This window comes from Tinamus guttatus, unplaced genomic scaffold (assembly GCF_059628265.1).
Source record: "Tinamus guttatus ecotype Peru unplaced genomic scaffold, ASM5962826v1 Tinamus_guttatus_pri_ptg000115l, whole genome shotgun sequence".
In the NCBI taxonomy this organism is placed as follows: domain Eukaryota; kingdom Metazoa; phylum Chordata; class Aves; order Tinamiformes; family Tinamidae; genus Tinamus; species Tinamus guttatus.
The window spans coordinates 6,840,949-6,856,949 of NW_028288649.1; the positions used below are offsets into that span (position 1 = coordinate 6,840,949).

The 16,001-nt window shown below is 41.0% G+C and overlaps 1 protein-coding gene across 1 annotated transcript in view; it reads right to left on the reverse strand.

Moving 5' to 3' along the window:
- CMC1 (C-X9-C motif containing 1) overlaps positions 1-16,001 on the reverse strand; it is a 31,247-nt gene continuing 15,246 nt past the window's right edge. The window contains exons 3-4 of the mRNA XM_088521136.1: positions 1,514-1,604; positions 1-282 (exon numbers count right to left, since the gene is read on the reverse strand). Coding sequence (XP_088377262.1) covers positions 168-282; positions 1,514-1,604 — 206 coding nt within the window. The 3' untranslated portion in view covers positions 1-167. The remainder of the gene's footprint in view (positions 283-1,513; positions 1,605-16,001) is intronic.

Here is a 16,001-nt window from a genome sequence, read left to right on the forward strand (position 1 = left end):
CATAAATGTTTTTGGCTTTTAATTTCAGATATTTGATTCTCCATACATACTACTTTGTGTATTTCAGTCAAATTTCATGGTGGGGCTGGAGATGATTCAAGAAGTCTATTTAAACTGGCCAAATCAAAGCTGGATGTAAAATTTCAAAACTTCATTGTAAGAGTCAGCTACGTATTTGAAGGAAGCTTCTTTTTTATCTTCTTAATTCCAGTTGCTCTGTATTCTTCTCTTTCCTTCAAATATTCTGCTTTGCATTCTTCATAGAAAGCTGGATCATGATAGCTACAAGACAGACACAGACACAATGTTTTTCATCTTGGAAGAGGGAGCAGAGAGTACATAAACAGCATTCAGCTGATCTTTTCCACACCCAAATCTGCTTTCCTTCAACAGTAAAGTTAGTATATTTTTAAGCTCTAAATAATGGGCTGGTCTGCATCCTCTCATAACCTTGCCCCATGTTGAGGCATGGACCTTTTCAAGCCCAGGTAATGGAAAAATGAATAGTAATATAGAGAGAGGAAAATAAATCTGGAATTTCAGTTCAGCTAAATCATACATTATTATTTGCAATAAGCTTCCTCAGCATGTTGATCTGCAGGAGTGCACAGACATTTATGCAACCTAGTAAGTACTATTAACTTCACAGGAACAGGTTCAAGAATATGTCTTGAGCTGAAAGGGCATAGGTCCTTGATTATGAAGTTTAATTAATTTTATTTGCAATTGTTTTAAAGAGCATTCTTTAAGCACTAAGCATTTTTTCAGTACTGTGTATTTAGTTGAGGTAGATTAAAAAAATAGAACAGAAGAAAACAGAGTTGCCTGCAGGTATGAACAAGTAAAACTGAGTACTGCAGCAATTTCTATGCAGTTGGATTTGAAACTTCTGCCTTGCTGCAAGTGTTTTTACATCTACTCCTAAATACCCAAGAATAGTTGTCACTATTTTAAAGGCATATAAGAGGCTAGAAGACTTATTCCACCAAATTATTCCACTTAATTAACTAAATCCCCAAATCAAACTCACTAGAACCCATTCTCAAACTAAGAAATTCAAGAATTTAACACTTCAGCTGGATAGGGAGCAAAGCAAGACTTCAGAAGAGACCTTTCACGAACCAGCTGAACACCCTACCATCTAACATAACTTTCCCTTGCTGCTGCTTTTGCTTTTTACAACTGCAGGCCCTTTTCAGAATAAATAGTAAATTTTGGAAGATTGTTCTGTAAGGAAAACCAAAAGGAACTTGCACTACCATAGCATAAAGGTACTTCTTCTGCACATCCCCATCACCTCAATTTCATGAAGAAAATAATGTGACCAGCATTCTCTTTTCTAAAGAGAAAGTTTGCTTTTCAGAAACTACTACTCGGTAGGGTTGGTAGGGTGCTACACCAAAATCACAAGGCTTGCAAAACCCATTAGAGAAGGTTCAAGATTTATATTAATTTCTGTATAAGTGTAGGCTAAAAAAAAATACGACAAGAAAAAAAATCAAAAGGGACTTACTAAGAAACCAGACAATCCTTCAGTGCTGTGTTCTCTTTCCGACACTTCACTACCATCAGAAGACCAGTTTCTTTACAGCATTTAGTAAATGCTGGGAAAAAAAAATCTCTAGTTAGAAAAAAATGGCAGTTAGTACAATTCCCACCTGGGTGTATCTTAATCCAGACGAAAAACATTCCTGACCAGATCTATTATTATGAGCATAATCAAAGTTCCCCTCAAGCCTCGTGCTGTTTGTAAGGTCTTTGTCACTTGTTTAGCAACCACATTTTAATTATGATTCGCTCCTCATATCATAACAGCTTCTCACATACGCTGCTGTTGTTAATACAACAGATTTCTGAAGCTACTTTAGCAGCAAACCAGCTGCACAGCTCTGGTGCTTGCTCTCCATACTGACTACACTGGGCTGCCACGGCGAACCGAGGGGGAGTGCAAAGAGTTGGGTAAGGTGGGGTGCTCAGTGTGAAGTCCTGAAGCACTGAAAGAGAAATACCTGGGAGGGTGGGATGATGACTCATGGTTAAGGGCATATTTTTATCTCTAGGAGTAACCACAATTATGTCTTATGCTTGCCACACTCTGTACAGATATTTTGCTTAGTAATAATGATAAAGAACTAGGTAAGAATTAGCTCTCTATGAGGAGATCTCAAACTGTTTTCTTACAAGCAGCCTATATTAGTAATCAATCATCATCTGCATTTTACGGATGTAGAAAGAAAGGTACAGAGAGAAAAAGGCAATTGGCCAAGGTCAACCAGAAGTCAGGCTAAGAACAAAGTCAGATCTTCTGTGTTCCTGCCTGGAGTTCCCCATTTCTCTTCTTTCTAGGGTTTTCTGATCATTACTTAGTACCAGATAAAGGTAGGAGATATAACAAATTTTATTTTATTGAATATCTTCAGTGAAACTTGGAGTTAATCTATTAACTATCACCAAAACTTAATGATAATTCAGGAACTTAATGATGCTATGAAGTGCAAATCAAGATAGCTATATTCAACTGAGCATGTATTTGCATTGCTATTTATTGTTCTGTTGGTACGCAAGTTTTTGGCATAACTTACAGAACCATCTTCCTCTTTTTGTTCATGTTGATCAGATATGCAATGGTTACAAAAGTAGCAACAACTTCTTTGATCACTTCCATTCTAGGAACTTACTGTACAGACTCATCTTTTCAAATTGTGCCGCGAATCCAAGAATGCACCTTAAAACTGAACTAAAAATCTAAATTTTTTTTTGTTGCTTCTGTTAGGCTATTTATATTGAATGTCCCCATATCAACATCTCATATAAAAATCATATATATTACCAATATGTCATACAAATTATCAAACAGATCCAAACATCAGAAGCCTTTGTGAGCTTACAGTTTGCCTAGTGAACAGTTTGATTTCTGCTCTCCACAGGCACATGTTTAAGTGCGGTGCTGGTTTTCTTGTTTTGTAGTAATCATCCCTCCCAGAAGCTGCGAAGTAAGAAAACCACCGAGGACCCCAGGAGGTCCCTCTCACTCGTTAGTTCTCCAGCCCTGCTTGGCTAAAGGCGAGATGGCCCCCGGAGCAAAACGCGGCCTGCAGCCGCATGCGCTCCCTGCCCGCGGCGGGCCGCACGACTGGAAAGCACCGGCACCAGGAAGGGATAAATCTACTCCAGGAGGAGTGGAGGTGGCTCCCAGGCACCTGGCTTCAGCCCTGCTGCTGCTTCAACACTGCGATTTCAACACTGCTGATATTTGAACATTGCTGATGCTGAACAAAGGAGCAAAGGAAAGAGCTGGCTGCAGCATACCAGGTATCCCCACATGAGGAAAAAAACTCAATTATTCTTCTCCCTCCTCGTTTCTAGCTCTTTAAAATCCCTTTGACAGGCATGTAAAGGAATGTGGTGCAAGGAAACTTTAGTTACAAATGTCTACAAGTAGCTTTATGGGAATCGAGAAAGTGTTGTTTTAATTTCAGTTATGTTCTGTCTTGCTTACAGCTCTTCAGTGAACCAAAGCATCTCACTGGTGAGCTGCACAGAGTACTAAAACTACAGATTGGGAGAATAACCTCGCAAACAGAAAGCAATATTTCCAGAAAAGTCTCAAACCGAGAACTAATCTCAGCCTGACTATCAGAGTCACCTCCATATTCCTCACCCAAGCGGTGTTGATATTGCAGACCAAAACTTCAGGGTGCATAATGAGATATTGTATCACAAAACAACAGGATCTGATTGCAAACCCTTTGTACTTTAATATTTTAACAGCTCCGAGCAGAAATTAAAACTCCAGGGGACCCGGCGTCACACGCAGAATGAACCTGTTTCCCGAGACTCTATGTCATAAAAAGACCAATTGCTCTTTCACTGCTTATTTTGGAAAGGGACAGTTGGTCTTTTCCAATCCTGTGCATAAACCAATTCTTTTCATTCCAGAAGATGGCTTTCCAGGGCTTTACAAGTTCACATGGGGAAAGAAAGATTTCCTTCCCCTAGCAACGAGCAAGTTACCAGAAAAGGTGCTTAGAGAGAAGTAAAACTAGGTGCAAATTTCAGTCATTGAAGAATTAAATTCATTGCAGAATTGTAACAAAATAAATAAATATGTTTCAAACGATAAAAATCATTCCTAGCATTTCAGAATTGAAGTGTTTCATAATATGTTTAGAAATTCACCTACAGTTTCAAGGACCAGAAATATTAAATACAAGCTGAAATGCTGCCTCAAAAGTTTTTCATTTAATCAAAAGAAAAAAAAAGCAATAAAAACACAGCTGATTCTACCCAGGTAGGAACTACCCTTCTGAACGTCTGCCTTGCCCAGATGAAGAGGTGGATTTGGAGGCTGGCGACTGGGGCAGTGCAGCAGAGGCGGGCAGGCCCCTGGCAGGGCTCTGCGAGCAGAGAGCAGCGCAGGCCTCGCAGCCCAGCAAAACTGCTGCCCAGTTCGGGCCCCGTCCCCGGAGGCCTCCGGATCTCCAGCTGCAGAGAAGCAAAGAAAAGCAGTTCCCGGGTCTCCTACCTCAACTTCATCCCCCTGAGAAAGCAGGACGCAGAGAGGGAGGACACGTAGGTCCCGGCACATGTTGCAGGACAACAGAAAGAGATTTTAGGAGTGTTCTGAAACCACTTCCAAAGCTATCCGAACATTTTTTTGATATTTTGGGGCGTGTTTTGTTTTGTTTAAATAAAAATCTACAAGAAGTCATCAGTCAGGTGTATGTACCTAAACTGACTTATTCAGGTTAGGGTATTAAGGATTACTTTGAATGTCTGGCTCTTCTTTAATACATATGATTGTTGATTAAGAACTGCTTTAAGATACAAAATGTATCTTTAAAGAAAATTTATTTGATGGCTAGATAGATGGTTGACACTTTAACTATTAAAATATCATATAATTTTGGGGTGAGAAACATAAAAATCTTTCCACATACAAAGCAGGAGAAGGATAAAAAGTGTTTATGACCTACTTCCACACAACCAGCAATACAGAAATTATTTTGGTACAGCCATGCCAAGGGCTCATTGTTATTATTTTTAGTACATGAACTGTAACATGAGGGCCATTTTGGAAATGTTCGTTTTTTTGCAGATCACTATATACAATAGTATAACAGTATAACAATAACTTAACACTTTTAATTCATATTCATATTTGCAGTGTTGTGCAATGAATATAGCATTAAGTACTATTTATCAATCATAACAGATATTTTTCTAAGTTTTCTTGTACATATACTAAATGAAATATTCCCTATTATCAAGATAAAATTGATCCTCTCGGGTCTGCCTGTGGTTTATTTAAAGACTTTACAATTTTACTACTTAAGAGAAAGTCCTACAGAGGTGTTATCTCACCATTTATATTTTCTCAACACTTATGATATTGCTATCACACTCTTAAAACAAAAAAAAAAGAAAAAGAAAAAAAGGCTTGTATCATGATCCAGAGTAGGCTTACATTCTATCCCTATGGTATATTTTTTATCCTCAGGAAAAAAAAAATTGTCCAAGGGTTAGATCATTCTTTCTGCTCTACTGCTTGGTGAAGAAAAAATGCCCAAGTAACAAGACGGATCTGGAGGAAGAAGGAAGGAAGGAAGAGGATGCAGTTTAGTTAGAAAGAAGAAGAGCTTGTAACACAGGAATCTGCAGTCTGTGCTTGTAACACGTGAACAAGAACGCTGAAATGGTACAAAACTTTATCAGCAATATTTGATGGCAAAGTTATGCTTTTAATTTTGTATTAAATTGTTATTTATTAGCTTGTTGCTTTGAAGATTAGTCAGTATGCACCGAGCAGATTCCTGCTGCATTTAATGAGCCAAAGGAGGTAGGAGAATGAACATGACAAGACTGTTTTCCATTGTAGAGTGGGAGCTATTTGATATTTCTAACACCGTACAAAAGGAAGCTGCTCTGTAGATTGATCATGGTTCAGTTAACATCACTGAATATCTAATACCTCCAACTCAATTAATTCTCACCTGATTAAGATCAGTCTGATATTCAAACTAAATCATCTCTCCAGTCAAGTAGAAATCAATATTTCTGATCTTACTTTTAAATTACGATAACAAATAAAATACATGCATCGTCAGTATGCCAGGAGTGGCTTTCCTATTCCAGTCTACTATGGCATGCATAACACAGCTGATTAAAGAATTAGAATAATTTGAGCAACAATATATATAAGACAGAGATTAATTTGAATAGAGGGAGATAGCATGAAATAATTAAATGCATCTTATATAGGGCAAACAGAAAATTGACATAAAATAACCTTGAGTCTTTCAAGGGAACCTCTGTTATCAGATCAACTACTCTGTCTGCCCAGATATTCATTCGATATATCATACCTATAATGCTATAGGGCTTCCTTTTCCCTCGCCAGGACCAGCCCCCCCCGGAGCTGCTCCTGTGGAGCTCTTGGGGCTCCAGCACCCTGCCAGGGCGGATTGAGGCAATCTGGCAATTTTAGGGAAGGGACATGCACCCTTCCTGGTGATATCCCTGCTCTTTTCCAGTCAGTATGGAAAACCAGCTCCGTCTTTGAGCAGACAAGGCAAGCAGAGGATCCTCCAGCAAACTACAGAGTATCTTGCTCTCCAGTATGAAACGCTGAAGAGACACTCGCTCGCCCCTCGATTGGGAAGTGAGCATACAGCAAGAGAAGTGTCAAAAAGGCAGAGAGCACAGCTGTGATCCACAGAGGAGGAGGAATATTCCCGCAAACTAGAAGCTGGCTTTCTCTAAACACGCTGCCTGAGGATGTAGAATGTGTTACCACTCTCCTAGAAGGCCATCTGAAGACTTCGCTCCAGGTGACACACACAATTAAAGATGAGGAAGTGACAGGCTGGATGAGACATCAGACCCGTTTGTTCTGCATCCCGTCCTGCTCAGGAGCCAGTGACAGCAGCTTCAGGAAAAGGTGCCACAAAGTCTACATTATGGTATAGTGCTCTCTCAAGTGAATGTTCCTCTTCACCATAAACCTGGCTTTTACCTGGAAGCATAAACTTCTCGGATCCCTTTCAAAACACAACTCTCCAAGAGAAGAGGAGGAATGAAGAGTGAAAAAAACAGACAAATACCAAAAAGACGTATACTGACTGGAATTCCTTTCCGACCTAGCTGCGCCTGGCTGAAGGCCTGCTTGAGTCCCATCTATGGCAATCGTGTCGCATATTTGTGTCAAACCATGACTGCCTTTCTTATTCAGAAGTTCTCAAAATTTACTACTGCAAACTAGTGGCCTAAAAGCATTGCTTAGCTGCGAAAGACCCTGCCTGTCCAGCCACCCTCCCCTTCTCCCTGGCAATCACTTAACAATTAAGAGGCCCAAGCAGCACAGAGGAAAAGCAACCTGTGCAGACCCCAAACATTATTTCTTCAGAACGATCCTGTTAACTTGCTCTCGCATATGTGTCTCTGGGAAGCCCTGTGACAGTAGATAAACAAGTGGCAATGCCAGGAGATTAGCAGAGGAGTTAACTAAAAAAAGATGTTTTTCCCAGAACAATAATCCAGGCTGGCTCCAGAGCTGAGAAAACAGTGTTGCGCGAATGACTGACATGAACTCAAATAGCAGCCCCAAAAGTCTCAGAACCAGCTGTAGCAGTGGGCCCAAGGGGGCATCTGGGGAGGCTGTTCGTGAGAGCAACAAGAGAGCGGTGTCCTAGTTGGGAACAAGGGCACAGACTGCAGCCCCTCTTGGGCTTTCCCTCAGAAAACATCAGCAAACTCCGAAATGACCTGGTTTCCTGTAAAGGTTTTGCTGCTCTCACCGCCTTCGATGTTGCAATGCCATCTACCTTCGCTTAGAAACCACAGCCTTCAAAATTTTCATCTCTGAAATACACTACAAGTTTTTGGATTTGACCAGCTGCTCTCAGATGGCAAGAAGATTTCTCTTCTGAAATTAAAGCTTACAAGGAGCTTTCCAAATGAATATAGGAAACCAACAGCTTATTTAAACATTCCATTTTAAATGCTATCCAAAGTTTGTTTTTTCTTTAATCGCAATACAATGTTGACTCTGAAAACATACGTAGGGATTCTCCAGCATCACTTGATTCAAAACAGATGCCGTTATTCAGATTTCAATCTATTTTTGTGTTTATTACAGAAATGTAAAAAAAATGAGTTTTTATTGCTGTTTCCGAGCCCAACAATCATCAGAGAAGGAATTTCTGGGAGAAAAAAAAGAAAAAAAAAAGTGTTTTAGACACAAGCACCAAGCACTAAGTAAAATCCAGAAAGCAGTGCATGAGGAGGACACGGTACCATTCCCATAGGATGACAAGGATTGCACTGGGGAAGCTCCCCTCCCTGGACTCACTGTGGGCAGTAAAGTCTAAAATTTACCCACACTGTCTGAGAACTGTGAATGTTTGCCAGAAGTATATGCAGAAAATCTGACCAGAGGCACGGCCACAGGCAACAGTATGGATACACTTCTGTCTGCCCCAGTTAACCAGCAGCACAGGAGAAGATACTTGGGATCTTCTCCTCCTAATTTCCTAACAAACACTAGGAGACAGTCGATGAAACTGAGAAACAGCAAGTTTAAGAAAAATAATAAGTATTTTACTTTAAGCGAACAGCCCCAAACTTATCTGCAGGCAGTATTAGCCCCCCGCAGCAGCCGCTGGGTTGCACCGCTGGGGACTGGCCTTCAGCCTGACTTTGTGCCACTGATCCCAGCCTCGAGCCCAGAGCCTCAGCCAGTTTTCCAGTCACCTCCCTGACCACTCGACGTCCTCCACTCTGACCAGGGATACGTGAGATCTGATCAAACTGCTTTTTTAGGGTGGCGGGTGGAAAGGTTAAAGTTTTCAGCTCGGTAAGAACTCTGAATTCACAAATGAAACTTGACTAGGGGAAATTTTTTCCTAAGTAATCACATAGCCAGAATAGATTTCTGAAAAACCTTACACCTTAAAATGTCAGATAGTGCTTTCTTGGCTACTGCTGAATGCTGATAAAATGTCGTGGCAGCCACCATCATTTAGCATTTGTTAGTAGTTTGCTGGACTGGAATTTCAAAAGAGCTCAGACTTCAACAAGCAAATCCTCCTGCCACTGACTGGGAAAGGCACCCGGAGCGCAGCAGTACCAAGAGAGGGTCACGTCCTCAGATACAGGAGGACGAACAGCAAGGCAATAACTATTAGGAATAAGGCTTCCCAGTGACTGCACTTTCTCAGGTGAGGCAGATTTAAGTGCTCAAAGATGAAAAATTGCTGGGCTGCTCATGCAGATTTGTCAGGGCAAGCAGACGAGCTCTCTTTTCTCTGGAATTACAAAAGGAAAGGTTCTTGTAAGCAAGGTAAGCACACTGCTGCAATACAGTTCACTTGGGTAATTCAGGATTGCTTTCCCCCAAATATCTGCCTTATGAACGTTCCTGTCAGGCACATGCACCGCACTAAGCACCGCTCCCCAGCCAGACCACACTGTTTTTAAAACTGCTGCCTTTAAGAGTGACTCGATGCAATTCTCTTGCCATCCTGCCGTAAGTATCTCTGACATCAAGTGTTACCGAACCAGGCGCTGGAAGAGGCAGAAGTGGAACAAATGCAAGTTCCCCCATGGCTACTGTCTGTCACTGCCTGCTTCTATATAAACAAGCACCTCCAGCTCATGCTGCTGCTGCTCCTCCTTTGGGAGCAGCCGGGCCACTCAGGGACAGCTGAGACGCGAACAGAACAGATGATTAAAACAGAAAAAAACCCCACACCCCGACCCCATAGCGCCCGGCTCCTGAGTTGAACTCCCAAGCGGAGCAAGTGCAGGCGCAAAAGGCAGAGGGACTGGAGAAGCAGTGACGGCTTCGCACCACGCGGTGGAGATAGAGCAGGTCTCTCACTGAACACAGCTCGGCCTCCACCATGACGCCAGCTCCCGGGCCTTGTTGCATGTTCATTTATTTTTTACTCCGCTCAAGTCACTCTATTTCCAACACTAAGATGTTTTTACTCAAAGTTCAACCACAGAAATACTTTTATTTCCCCTCCCTCTGCCAAGGGAACCAAATGCCCTTCAAGCAGCAGTGAAATGGAGCTGAGCGCTGCTGCTGCAGGCAGCAGGGAGGGAAAGTGAGAGAAGAGGGACCAAGTTCTGCGGCCTGTGGGCTGTCCCAGCAAGGGTGCAGCCTGAACATGAACGCACGCACCCGCCTTTACAGGAGGAGGCCACAGTCCTTCCCAGAGCCCTTCCCAACCTTCCAGCACCAGCGGAACGGCCACAGTGTGTCCACCCGGTGCTCATCATATCCTGCGTCTCTGTTCTGGACTGTAAATTCTGAACTTTTTAAGCAGTTTTAAATAAACCGATTAAGATAACCAAGTAATTAAAAAAGACTGAATACCAGTCCAGCCTCCACTTGAAATCCTTCAACACTGCACAACCAACATTTTGAACAAGCAAGCAGTAGAAAACAGGATATTTTTATGGGCCTGGAAAGCTCCCCACACGCCGAGTCCTGCAGGGCTCTGAGCCCTTGAGGTGTGACCAACACAGACTTGCTCACAGGCGTTCCTGTACTGCAGGAGCTGAAGCTCTAGCATTGGCCGTTGAGCAAACGGCATCGCTGGTGGGCCCGGTCAGGACGCTCCACCAGCCATGCCCATTTTCCACATGCTGGGCCTGCTAAGGAGATGTTACTAGTGTGGCACATCCAAGGCTGCTTTGGAGCAAGAGGTACTACTCTACCTTTGTTCTTCAACAGCAACACGTTAGCCAGGCGCTATTCAAGGACTTTTCTATGTTTAGAAAAGGAGGTACATTAAAAGCGTAGACAAGAAGAAATAACACAGCTTTGGTTTAGAATCCACTCTAGTCTCGTGTCTTCCCATGGTGTGATTCCTCCCATGAAATACCATAAAAGCCCATTCTGTTAACCATTCACTAGGCAACAAGACAAGGTCTCTAGCACTGACAGAAGAAACAGAAGTTCTAGCAAGTTCAATCACAGGATCCAGTAAATGCTGTTCAAGATGCAGTAAGACAAGATGGGAGAGATGACCCCTCTGTATTAGTCAGTAGAAGCCGAGGCGACGCAAAATTCAAACAGCAGCAGGATTTAGTGTCTGGGATACAAACAGAAAACCAGGATCTTACTGCTTCCACGGCTTCCTCAGCAGCACCCTGCATCTCCACTTGCCCTTCTGTCTCCATGGCCTTCTGTCCTGCTTAGGACTGGCTCTGTGAGACATATTCACTCTTACGGGAGCACCATCCATGGCTGGGACAGCTGAGTGCTACAAGGGGATGAACCTGGGTAGCTTGGCTGCTGGTCTGCAATGACAGGATCAGAATCTGGCCCCAAATCTTTTCTCCCTTATCCAGGTTTCTGGAGTAAAGGAGCTTTCCACTCTGAATGCGCGGGCACACGTGCCTCCACCAGCAACAGATTCTTCAGTATGTAAGTTTTTCCACAGCTTTCTTCCACCTGATTCTGAAGGAAAAAGAAAAAACACCCAAAAGCTAGCATATGCTGTATTAATGTAAAACCCCTAGAGGGCAACTAAGCTGCAATTTCAACCTGCATAAATATTCAGCTCCTTAACTAGTTTACAGATTATGTAAACTATTTCCTTCGACCCTTTTTTTTCCCCCTCATTTAAAAGAAATGAAAGCTTTTTATTCTCAAATCACATTACTGCTGCCTATTTAGTGTAGGTTAATCATCACTGCCCAACCAGAGATTGGGTTCTCAACCCAACAAAGCTCAAACGTGTGCAAAAGACAACAACAAAAGAAAACACACGCAAAGGCCTCATTAAAGCAAAGAAAGAAAACAAGCATTTGAAAGTCTGAACTCACTGTCTTTGCACTAAAGACCTTTAATAATAAATCTTACTTATTATACAGCTTAGTATTAATTTATTGCATAGCATCTGTTTTCTTGTGCAGCAGACTGCTTGCAAGTCTTGGATTTCTGAATGAGAATTTATAGTGTTGGGACTATTTGCCTTGTTTCCCCTGTATACTTTGTACTGCAGTCTTATATATCAAGTATTTGGGATATATCAAGTAAAGAGAAAAAATGATGAAACAGGAAATATGCCAAATTACTCCATTTTTTGCTTTTCTTAAAGGGAAGTCTAGGTCTTTTGCTAGATATGAAAGTTAAAAAAATAAAAAATAAATCCACAGAAATTAATCTAGACCATAAACTTTCAGTCAAAAACTTTCAGTTCCTGAAATCCTCCTCAAATTTTACAGTGATTAGCAACTCCTGGGTCCAGTCTTATCTGCAATAAAGCAACAGGTCACTGTTTCAAGACCACCTTTCGCCAAATGCTGGTGGGAGCTGGAAGGCCCTGCTGCATTTGAAGGGACCTGCAGGTATCTCCACATTGTTCAAGGATGCACTGCCAAGTCATGGGAGTCCCATGCAATGGGGGAGCAACCTGAAATATGTTAAAGGAATTCTGAAAAGTGATTGCAAAGCTCAATGTATTTCTTTTTCAGATTCACCACCTCGGACTGCTATGGATTTAATACACTAAAAGATGGTTATCTCTTAGAGAGCTGAGCAATAGAAAACTAGAGGAACTGGGGAACTGTTACTGCAAAACCTGCACAAGGAATAAGCTAGTGTGCCATCAGTTAGGATCTGAACACATGAAACACTGGCTATTACAGTATCTTTTCATGCAGATGTCCATACCACATATGGTAGAATCTAAGTTTTTGCAGACTGGCCTTGTAATTAAACTTCAAGACATTTGTCAAGATGCTAAAATACATTTGAAACTAGGGAATTCTACCAGCTTCACATACAGTAAGTATAGTCACAAATTTACTGTTTACTTGAAAAGCATCTAAAAGAAGATGAAATATCTTAATGTAAAATGTACTTTTAATGTAAATGCTAAATTAGTACACTTGCAGGCATTCTCTCCTGCCACCCTGATTAGGGAGGCTAAGTTATTTTTCAGGCAGACCCAGCCCTCCTTGCAAATCAAGCACTAGCAGAGCGGGGATGAGCAGGGCCACGGGGATGAGCAGGGCCAGATCTTAAGTCTGCATTGAGGAAAAAAAAGCCACGTGCCAAACTTTCCTGAATTGGCACTTAAATAGAAGAGGAAAAGGGGAGAAAAAATATTAATACAATTTATTAGTCCACTGGGAGAACACAGCTAGAAGAAAGGTACGAGCCCAGGCAAGGTGCTCCTAGAGCAGTGCGAGACCGCTCTGCTGGTGTGTCATTCACAGGCCTGGTCTCTGCCCAGCACTCAGCGTTTCTCTGAAGCGCAAGCACAGTTGCTAACTAGCATTACATGAACTTGATGGCAGAGTTGATACTGATTCCCCCAACAAACAAGAAAACCTAACACTATTCTAGTTATATTCTAATTCAATATTTTAACTAATATTCTGTTTTTAAAATTTATGAATTTTCAGAGCTCTGAATAACTAACATATATCAAAATCAACCTACATAACAGTCTTTGCTGAAGCAGGGAGAGTCTTCTTCACACCATTCCCCTCAATCCCCAAATGACGTTAAACTTTCTTGAGCTGTTATAAATGTATAAAATAAAAAAATCCAGCACATCAACAAGTAGATATTCTTTATTTTCTAAGAAGTTACATCACAGATAGTTTCCATAAGAACCCAATAAGGACACTTGTGTGACAACGCTGCCCAAAGAGGTGGCTGGAGAGCCATTCAGTAGTATTGTCGTTCAACAGTAATGAAGCATCATTAGAGGTAATTAATATAAAAAAAAATGAACTTCAGATACTAGCTAGATGCCATTAGAGACACCACAGAAACTTTGAGGTGTTTTTTTTGTTGTTTCTTTTTTTTTTTTAAGACACTGATCTTTAAATCTCTGGCTATGTAGCTCAAAACAGTACATATTCTCTTAAATTCCTATTTTTTATATTTTATGGAAAACAGTAGTAAGTTTCCATTCATTAACTAGATATATGCTGAAGCCGACGCTAAGGTAATGATACCTTAAAATAATATAAGAATATGCATCAGTATTATAACACAGAAAATATTAATCCTGAACTTCCACACAGGAGGTATTTGCTTATTTGTCTCCACTAGCTGCTATCTGCTTTCCCTGTTGTATTTGCTCTCACTTCCCTGCTTTCTCCATTGTGCTGCCCTTCACTTTCAAATACTCTCCTCATTGAGCTGCTCAGCAGTCTGCAGAGAAGCAGAAGGGACAGTTCATACGAAAGGTGCAACAGGACTGGATCTTTGTGCAGGCTGCAGTGCAGGGGCATGAAACAGGATGGCACACAAGCAAAGCACAGTCTTGTCCAGGTTATTACTGGATAACCATATCCTGGGTGGGTATTCTGTAACAATTAAAAGTTGGGCAAGTCTCCTAACAGATATTTCTTCTGTGTTTAAGATCTCAGTTCCTTGAGCCGTGTTTGGAACAGAGTATGCTTTTCCCTACATATTTGTTCTTAAACGATGAACAGAAGGCACACCCCGCAGAGAGTTCATATACATTAGGAAGCCTGATTAAAAAAAAAAAAAGAAAGAAAAAGAAAAGAACACACACAAAAAACTAGAAACATAAAGCAAAGAAACAAGAGGAAAAAAAATCAGGACAGATGAGTAATGACAAAGATTCTTTACACCATAAAAAATAAAGAGTACTTTTCATCATTGGCCTTATGAATTACTTTGACTGGGCTGTCAGATTCACTGTAGAAAATCACCACCCCAAAGGCAGAAAAAACATAATGGGCAAAGTGTAATATGTGAAGTTGCGGACTGTGGTCACTCTTCTCTACTAGATGTCATTTTTTTCATCCTGAAAGCACCCGGTAAATTTAAGTGGCATTTGTATTTATGTCAAGTTGGGTTTTTTGTTTGTTTGTTCTTGTTTTGTGCTTTAAATTTTGTGTTCCCAAAACAACTCTCAAACATCCTACGTTCTCCCTAAGCCATCTCACACTCATCAGTAGAAATGTTTTTTCAGGATGATTTCAGAATAAGCCTTTTTCTCCCAGGCTGTTTTTCTTTCTTTTCTTCCTTTTTTTTTTAAAAAAAAAAAAAACTCTTTTGATAAACACAGAAGAGGAGTAAAAGTATTGCTCTTTCAACCGCAGATTTCAAAAGTTATGCATTGGTATTGATGAATTCCTGTAAATAATAAACAGGATACAACACAAAAACACAGGAAATCTCCCTCTTAAAACATGCTGCCGAGCATTTGACTGTGAAACCCTGTCATTAAGCAGGTACACAGTTAATACAGGCAATGTCATGCAGCAAGGCTATACTGAGCAGGATTCTGAAGAAGTCATTTTGAGTGTCATTCAGCTATCTCTGAACATGACAGTATTCAGATAGGTAAGATAGAAATGGCTGGAAGTACTTTGGAGTACTTTGGAGGAGACCAAGAGCTTTCAACAGGTTCTTGACATGCTGAAAATTTAATAGGAAAAAAATCAGTAATACAATAAGGATAGAATCCAAGTTCTGTGCTTGATATCTATATAGAGACGTGCGTGGGGGTGTTATGCAAGCGCGCACACACACACACACAGACTTGCCTTCTTTTCATGAGAGTAATCAACAGCACAAACAGGCAGCGGGCAGAGTAGACACAGAGGAAAGGAATAATCTTTTCCATTGATGACACTGAGGATATAAAGCACTTGATAGATAGTCTGGAAATTTTAATTGCGGCGTTACAAAACAAACAAACAAAAACATTCTTTGAATAGTTTAAAAATAATAATAATAATGGAACAGCCTGTCTATAGAAGCTGTGACATTACTCAGACTACCGGACTATTACAGGTATACTGTAGATGGCCTAAGGAGGTGATGATTGCCCAGGTACCTTTCAAAGTACTTTCCAGCCCTGAACTTCTTTTATTCTTGATACATGTGCCCATATGAAACCAACACAGGGCAAGAGGGGCAATTTTCTAGAGCATTCAAGCTTCATAGTCTCCTCAACTGAAGCTAATGCAATAAAGCACAGTTAGATCACTTT